General features: G+C 42.9%; 2 protein-coding genes across 3 annotated transcripts in view; both read left to right on the top strand.

Moving 5' to 3' along the window:
* Positions 1 to 9,134, top strand: part of LOC127482463 (uncharacterized) — a 225,693-nt gene that overhangs the window by 83,050 nt on the left and 133,509 nt on the right. The gene's annotated exons all lie outside the window — the stretch shown is intronic.
* CCDC127 (coiled-coil domain containing 127) lies at positions 351 to 5,029 on the top strand. Of its 2 annotated transcripts, none has more exons than XM_051812818.1 (3): positions 351 to 360; positions 671 to 799; positions 1,448 to 5,029. In XM_051812818.1, the coding sequence occupies exons 2-3, from the start codon at positions 679 to 681 to the stop codon at positions 2,119 to 2,121; spliced, it is 795 nt and encodes a 264-aa protein (XP_051668778.1). In that variant the 5' UTR covers positions 351 to 360; positions 671 to 678; the 3' UTR covers positions 2,122 to 5,029. The 2 variants fall into 2 exon arrangements, with proteins under 2 accessions (XP_051668778.1, XP_051668777.1); XM_051812817.1 differs by lacking the exon at positions 351 to 360 and adding an exon at positions 370 to 399.

Below are 9,134 nucleotides of genomic sequence, written 5' to 3'. Positions count from 1 at the left end.
CTCCTCTCTTTGACAGTGCTTGAAATATTGCCGCTTAACGAACAGGCCACAATTATTTTTTTTAAAGCTGTGGGAAAGATCGCTTTGTAAACATAAGGTTTGGGCAAAAGAGTGAGGAAAAGACTGTGAAGCATTTTCTTTATGAGACAAAAAACAAAACAAATCAAAAGGAGATTCAGCCAATTCGGAGGGTTTAGATGCCACTAATATTTGTGTTCCGCAGCCGATGTTTATGAAATAAAAAGGGCCCGTCTGGGGCGGGGAGGGACGCCCGGCAGCGTCCATTTATTGTCCCACCCCCTCGGCTCCCCCCGCTTTGTCTCGGCTGATGGGCCGGCCCGGGAGGGGCGGGGCCGGCAGGTGAGTGGCAACGCCAGGGGCCCGCGCGCTTCCGGACTCGTGCGTGGGGGTCGCGCTGGAGGGGGATGGGGCCGGAGATGGGAATGGGGATAGGGGTGTGGGGACGGGGACGGGCCTGGGGTGCCGCCGCGGGGCGGTCCGGGTTGGCCGTTCGGAGCACGGCCAAGCTCCCAAGTGTCGGGGCCGCCGTCCGAGGGGCTCGGACAGAATTCCCAGCCCCGCAGCGGGAGGAAAGGGTAGCAGAGGGAGCGGTCCCTGCCCCTCTGCGCGCTTCGCTGCTGAGGCCGTATCTCCCCTCTGTACGCCTCAGGTGCCTTCATGAATAACTTAAACAACCCTCCCCACTGGAACATCCAGCCCAATCGGCGCGATCCCGGTGATGACGGGAGCAGATGGAACTACGCTCTGCTGGTCCCCATGCTGGGCTTGGCCGCCTTCCGTAAGTAGCGCCGGAGCCGGGGCGTGGGGCTGTGCCCCGGCCTCGCCCCCAGTCCAGGGCGAGTCTCTGCTGCAGCCCAGGGATAAAGCCATGCCCTGTCTGGGGGTTTCCTCAGGTCGTCTTGTTTGTAAACAACCAGTACTGCTCATAACGCTAAGGCAGTGGCCATTTCTCCTACATGGAACAGAATCTATGTTTAATAAGATCCAGTTTATAAAGTTCTCTCGGAGGAGTGGACCCAACACGTACTAGAGAGCCCCAAGGTAGCAACCCAAGAAGTTGCTGATGTATATTTATTTACTGGACCTCAGAGGTTCTCAGTGCAGTACCTGCGTTGGAAACCTCCAGTTTGTTTCTGCATGACTTTATTTTCTTTCTTTAATCCGAGTGTTGCAAGTATTGGCAATAAAGGAATAGGGAATATTTTACTTCGGGGGAAAAAAAGATTATTTAAAGTGACTTACTGTGAAAGAGGGACCACAGAAATACATTTTGTGGGGACATGTAAATAGAAGTGAGTATCACTGGGGAGGGCAGGAGAGAGAGTTATTTACCACTTAGTAGCTTCCTTTGAGGCATAGTTAATTAATCACACCTATCACTGTTTTATGTTATACTCGTGTCTGAAGTCTCATTTATATATGGTAGGTTGGATCTGGACCAGAGAGTGTCAAAAAGAAATAGAAAGAGAAAAACAAGAGTACCATAAAAAGCAGTCATCTTTACAAAAAGACCTGGAAGGCAAATACCGGGATATAATCACGGAGAACCGTCGTGCTGTTGCTCACTTGGAGGTGGAGCTGGAAAAGGAACGCAACAGAACCCTGAGTTACCGCGAAGCCCTCGTGTCCCAGAGCCGCAAACTAGTAGAAGAAAGGAGGCTCCTAGAACAGGAACAGGAGAAGTTGGAGCGAGAAAAGCAAGTCCTCTTGCACTCAGGAGCAGAAGGTAGCTTGTACCAGAGTTGCCTGGCAAAGGAAGAAGAGTGGCAAAAGAGAGCCAATATTTTACTGAAAGAATTTGAAGAGGGACTTAAAGAAAGACAGGACATCTACTGCAGTCTCGTTATACCCAGAAGTCAGAGACTAGAAATAGAGAAAAATCTGCTAGTTAAAGCAGCAACTGATCCTGTTGCTATGGCTTTACATGTGGAAAGTGGCTTAAAAGATATTTTCAAATATGATAACTACTGTGGTAATATGCTGAACAGAAACAAAAGTCAAAATGGAAAGCTTATGTGGCTGTATCTGAGAAACTGGGAACTAGCTGTTGAACTGCAGAAGTTCAAGAGGGTAGAAAAGGCCATGTTAGGAAAACACTAAGTAGGGAAAGTAATGGGATTCTGCGTGATCCACCGTGCATGGTAGGGACAATCACAGTTGTAGTCCGAAGCTGTTAAACTCTTCTACCGTGTTGCCATCTCCCCTCCTCACTGCACTTGTATTTGCATGGGACATGCGGTGCTGGTGCCTTTCCTTTCACTAACAGCGGACGCTCCGGCGAGCTGTGCATGCTCTTAAACTCTGTGAGTGTGTTTGTATTGCAGACTGCAGTGTAGTGTAGAGATAGGCCAGCTTCCACAGGTATCAGAAGCAGCAAAATAGAACTGGGTTTAGAGGGATTTACCTAGTTGGTGGTCACACTCCATCAACAGGGAAGTGTGGTTTGTCTCCCCCAAGTGCGGTAGCACACTGTGCTCCTTATCCCTGACTTTTTACATGGTATCATAAGACTATCTTTTTTTATTATTATTATCATTACTACCATTTTTCAAAGTTTGTTTAAGCAAGACTGATTTTGAGGCAGATATTCGGAAGGGACAATGTTTGGGCAAGCTGCTTGACACAAATCCTACATGTCTGTACATACATTCATACAAGTACGTGTATGCGTGAATGTGTGTGTGTATAAATGTATGTATTAGTATTCTGGGGGGGGAATAGCATGATCCTGTTTCAAATTCATCAGCCTTTCATTGTCTTCCAGCTTGATATACAAATAGTATTTTAAGAATGAAACATAGGGAAGATGCTAATTAAAATAACATGTAAAGAAACAGACTGATGTGAGTCTCATTGGGGCTCAGGATCCATTCTTGAGTACTAGAGTGTATAAACTTGAAGTTACATTCTTATCGTGTTGGAGATATGTTAGGAATACTTGTATTTTTTTCTCAGCTAGAGTTTTAGTTGTAACCCAGCAATGTGCCTCCATGAGGGATGATGTCACCATGCTGCTGCCTCTGCCTCCCAGGACACTGGCTGCTACCTGGTTAGCTTGTAGGAACCTCCTTGGGTTACAGCTGTTGCACCTGGCTTTGCTCCTTGGACAGGTCCTGTTTGTTATTTGCAGGTAGAAACTTAAAAGCAGCCTGCACTGGTAGCCACAGTCTCCCTCTCTGACTGTCTCCATTCTCCCAGAACTGAAGTACACTTCCCCACAGCTCTTAAATTTTGACCTTACGGTTCACCACTTCATGTACACCTGACCATGATAGCCTACAGATGTACAAGCTTTGCAAACTTTTAAGAGAGGGGACTTTTTAATTTAGTTAGTAAAAACAAAATAGATACGGTAAAAATAAAATTATAGATAGAGGAAAAGAAAATAATACAGGAAAATAAGCAGCTCTAGATTAAAAAATACCAACATCAACAAAAAAGCCATTGCCTGAAATCTCTTAAAACTTTGAGTATACTTTGACTCCTTTTAGCAATAGAAACCACGTTCTTTTTCAACAGTGCCATGTATTTTGGATAACTTTTTTCTTCCTCCTTTGTAATCCAGCCTTAGACCTCAAAGGGGCAATGTTTAACCTTCTGTTTATACTATCTGGTCTTCTCTGTTACTTGACTTTGATTAGTGTTGGTAGGTTGTCAGGTCTTTAATTAGCAGTTCATTATTTCCTGAGGGCTAGACTTGGTAAACAGGTTTGCTCTAGGCAATCATCTAGAATCATGTCTTGGAAGCAATCCAGCTTTGTGAATGCCCATCCAAGTTCAACAGAGAGCTCTTACAGATGTGGGGTTTTTTCTGTTACTGTTTTCTCTTGGTTTCATCTCAGTCTGGGCACAGAAGAAAGCAGATAAATCTTTTGAAATAGTGTGTGCAACCTAATCCAATTACTCAGCAAAAATACCTAACATGGAATGAGATTCCTAAACGAAATAGGTGCTTCCCAACTACTCAGTTTTGCAGTTGTGATTTTGCTCACCTTATTGGTACTAATTATACTGTTATGTTGATCTATTAGTATTTTATGTACTATTTTTTTTTAATAAAGTTGTAGTCGACAAACCTGGAGGAAAGAAAAGAGCTCATCACAAACACCAGAAGGGGCACAGTGTGTCTGGATGCGAAGCGTTATGTGGGTTGGGAGATGAGAATGCAATTGAGTTACTACTCACATGTGACTGCCTGAGCCAAGCTGCTGCCCCTGGCCATATACACACACTCTAACTGCCGAGTAGAACAAATCAGTTTGAAAAACTTACCCCATGTGCAATTCCTTCTGAATGTGGAAAGTGACCATCCAACTGTGGCGCCTTTCGCAAGTCGGTACAGGCAGTTCAGCCACTCAGCAGACAAACGTCAGATGAGAAATCAATGCCAATGTATTTGAGATTCATGCCTTGAATTTGTACATCTCAGTATTAAAAGAGCAAAGATTTTACGCTTTTTCATTTTTTGTAGTTTGTCACTGACATCATTTAAACTGTTAAAAGAAATTGTAATCAAGAGGGTAAAATATTTTTTGCAGTATAAATATGTATGCTGAAGCATCATACGCTCAGTTGTACAGGGTTGGGTGCAATAGAGTAGATGCACTTCTTTTTTAGAAGTGTCGGTTATTTGTTCAACTAATCACTGAACTATTGTTCATGGACTTTGAAGATCACTGTATAAAGACTGAAGAGTTATGTCAGGAGGCTTTTTAAAAGTGTGTAACTGGTTTAGAAGCACTGTCCTGTTAGTTTCTACCCAAACCCATGTTTGTATGTGTGTGATGTATTTTTGAAACATTCCCCCTTTGTAGGTTTTTATGTTGAAAATGCTAATTTAAGTTTTATCTTGCCCAGCACTGTTATTCTGGATTGGTTAATTGTTTGGAACTGCCCATATATATTTAGAATGCAAGAAAAAATTTAAAATATGTAATGAACTTTTTTTGTTATGAAAATTGTCACTCGTTAAACAATAACAATTAATAAAAACTTACGTATTTCTGCACTGTTTTGTAATTTGGACAAGGCGGGTGGGAGGAATGGAATTTGCTATTTTATTGCAACTTTCCAAGCTAATTGCACCATTTTAGGTTTAACAAATTGTACATTTTTTATATTGGCATGTAAAAAGTATTGATCTTAGGGCTAAGAGAATGTGATTCTTAGGAAAGAACAGCATCATCAAACAGATAAGTGCACCAGCATTAACTAAAGATATGGGATTAAAGATGACGATCCCTCTGAAAGACTGGGGTCATCCTTCAGTAGATGTTGTGTAGGATATTCTGCCTTTGTGCAGAATCCCTCAGATGATCTCATTCTGCATGTCATCTCTTTTCATTTCCCTCCTCTTCCTCCTCCCTGTGAAGTGCTACAACCCAGGTGCTCTAGGGTAGTGTTCAGACACTCCGGAAATCCTTGTTCCCATTGTATAAGATCCTCAACCTATTTGTATTTGACACAATCCTTTGCCACCTCCTGGCTCTGTAGAGCATGCTTTTGAGCACTCATGTGTGGGGATGAGAAAATAGTGAGTGAGACAAGGCAGAAACTGGTCAGCGGTTCAGGTATTGTGGTAAAATCAAAGGAATTTGAGTTATTGCTGTGATGCAAGGATGAAAATCAAGTTTATATTTGCAGTTTTGGTGCAGCTGGATATGAAGGCTTTGCTGGTCTTCATGCCAAAGGCACTTGATCATTGACTGCCTCGTCCAGGAGCTTTCCAGCTAATCACTGCATAGCTGAGACAACAGATGGATCTGCTAAGAAGTAACTCATTGGAATTTAGTAGTTTGACATTGAGGAGATCAATGGCCACGTCACAACAAAACAAGCAACTGATTGCTGCAGGAGCTTTCCCAGCAGCAGGGGATATGAAGGGTTTTCCCCACGTAGCTCCTGCTGATAGGCAGGAACTCTGCTCTGTAAGCTGATGGACTTTATCTGTATGTTAAGATATATTGCTTAATGACTTGGGGTGAAAGATCCAGTACACAGCCTGGGATTTTCCCAAGCAGCTCCTGTTGTCAATTCAAGAACTGACCAAACCGTACATAATTTTATATAGCCAGTGGAAATTGTTCCTGCCTATGAAAAGATAGGTACGTGGCGCTGTCTTTTATTCATAGTTGTGTTTCTTACATAGCTTAAGATAATCAACAAGAACTGATCATGCATATGCTGTAATGATCACATAGAATCACCAGAGCAGTTTGGGGAGTCTCAGCCCATGTAACTGAAGACACCATTGAGGGATATTTGCAACATCAGCATCCAGGCAGTTGTCTTGGTCAAAAGATCCAATTCCCCCCGTGAGCATTACCCTATGCAAAATATCCCAATAAAAACAGTAAATGTTCTCTGTGTGAAAGTGTGCAGCAGTATATTCAGTCAGTAAAGTTCAAGTCTAAGAGCGAGAAACCATTTCTCAACACAGAGAAGCGGAGAAGTTTCAAAATCTTGTAAAGTTGATAAATTGGCCTTTTAAGCTGATAACACCTAAGCACATTTTGAAGGAGATAAAGGAAAAGTAAAACCTCAGCACCTGACCTAGACCAAGTAAGTTTAAAAGGCCTTGTACAGACAGACCCCCTAAGTTAGCAGAACTTTGACTTTGCATGTGTACTGGGTAGTATCAAGGAACACAGAACAATTTTGATACTGAAATCAACTTAGATGACAAAACTGAGAGTCCTATCACGATCTGATCAAGCATCTTAGTACTCTTTACGTGGATTCTGACAACCAGGGTAACAAAAGCTTGGCCTATTAATGGTCAGTGGGTAACAAAGAGGCCTTATATCTGAACCTGGTTTCTCTGAGAGTGTACAGACACTCTAAGTTGTCATTCAATGTACTACCAAAAAAAACAAGCCTTGTGGGGAGTATTCATGGAAATGGCCAAGGCCTCCTACTCAGTGACACATGAGCATACCTTTTGGTCCTGAAGTAAAGAGAACTATCTGAACGTGTGGTCAGATGAAACTTGATCTGTAAGTGTCACCACCATGACAAAGGATCATACTAAGCCAATTACTATCAAGGCCACTGTTAAACAACAGGATCCAATGTCACCAAATCAATCCATTATTCTGCAGCCTAGAAAAATATGTCTATGGATTCCTCCAGAGCAAAACCAGATTAACCACCTTGGCCTTTGTTGATGACTTGGTCTTGCCAAGCAACACATGGGAGAGGATGCAAAACACCTCAGAGCAACCTTTTTGTATTTGCACTGATCTAAAAACTCACAAGAGAGAAATGTCATGGCTTTTTCATCAACCCCACCCATGACTCCTGCATGATCAGTGACTGCAACCACTGGCAAGTATTCAATATAAACTGAACACGATTGCTCCAGGAGACTCTGAAAAATACCCTGGGTTGAAAATATACCTCTGTATAGGGATATCTAAACCTGAATATTGAAACCTGATTCTTGGTTTTCTAACCTAAGAAAAGCTCTGTCAAAACCTTCACAGAATGCTGATAACTTTGAAGACCTACCAAGTACCAAGAATCACAAATATGGTGAACTATACAGATGTTAAGGGGACAACCTGGATGTTAACATCAGAAGGGCTGTTAAAAAATTATCACACCTCCCAGCTTATACATGTGATAGACTACTGTGTAACAGCACTAAAGGTGGTGGCTGACAAGTCACCTGTGTGGCAAACTTTATTCCAAGTGGACAAGCACAGTAACAGCATATAATGCTACTCACAAGGTACCACTGTCTGAGACATTACTGTGGAAGGAGTTTTGCAAAAAGACTAATTACAGAACGATTATGGTTAGCCACTGGAGAAAGTCAAAAGATGAAACACTCCTGGTAAAATAGCCCTGAAAATGCTAGTAGCTGTGTATAATACTCATGGCAACCACCAAAAAACTGAAAGTAAATTGTGCCTCTGGAAACAAGGAGTCTGTGGATAGAAGGGTTTGAAGAGAGCTGAGGGATTGTGAGACCTGTACTGATGGCCATTTGCAGTCATGCGCCCTAACAACCCTGTGTGCTGATAACAGCCCAAGCAGTCCAGCTGCTGAAAAAAATGCGTCTTCATTCTTCTCTTTATAAGAATGGTTTATACTTCTCTAAACTTGACTTACACAATCAGAATGAAATCCTCAGGTACAGCGGTTGGTGCTTCGTATCACTAGTTGCTGCCTCCCCCTTGTGGCTAATGGCTCTTCCAGACAGCAGCCTCAGCAGCACCTTCTGCTCCCATGAGCAATGCTGGAGCACATCTCCGATGCTACACAGTCAGACTCCTCTGGCCCCAACACCACTGAAGCGTAATAACAAGAAATATGAGCAAGAACGCGGTGTTCGGTGACCAAGACAGAATGAACTTGTCTCCACCAAAGTGGGTACTGCAGTAGACCTCCATGCAAAGGTGACATACAAGACTTGGATGTAGTTCAGCACCTGGTTAGCATCTCATTGTATATTAAGCATTGGAAAAGAAAACAGTAACAAACTTGATTCAAGAACACTGTTCATTGCTTAATGCATATAGCAAGCAACAACCTATAGCTGTTAACATGTTCTGCTGCCTGCTAGAGAGGAGATGTTTGGTGAGACAAGATGTAAGTGAGGCAGATCCAAGCACTTTACTGTCTAAGAAATTTAGGGAGATGCTGGACACCATAAAATTGTAGAATGGTTTGGGTTGGAAGGGACCTTTAAAACTCATCTATTCCAACCCATCTGTGATGAGCAGGGACATCTTCAACTAGATCAGGTTGCTCAGAGCCCTGTCCAACCTGATCTTGAATGTTTCCAGGGATGGGGCATCTACCACCTCTCTGGGTGACTTCTTCCAGTGTTTCACCACCCTTGTAAAAAAATTCTTCCTTACATCTAGTCTAAATCAACTCTCTTTTAGTTTAAAACCATTACCCCTTGTCCTATCACAATAGGCCTTGCTAAAAACTTGTCCCTCTGTTCATATAAGCCCCCTTGAAGTACTGAAAGGCTACAATAAGGTCTCTCCTGTGTATTTTCTTCTCCAGACTGAAGAACCCCAACTCTCTCATTCTGTCTTTGTAGGAGAGGTGCTCCAACCCTCTGATCACGAGATCAGATAATTTGGTGCTGTCCACTG

Source organism: Manacus candei, unplaced genomic scaffold, assembly GCF_025592945.1.
Source record: "Manacus candei isolate 608988 ecotype Guabito, Panama unplaced genomic scaffold, ASM2559294v1 h1tg000088l, whole genome shotgun sequence".
NCBI lineage: Eukaryota > Metazoa > Chordata > Aves > Passeriformes > Pipridae > Manacus > Manacus candei.
Note: the sequence above shows the minus strand (reverse complement) of the source record. Positions and strands in the feature narration are given on the sequence as shown.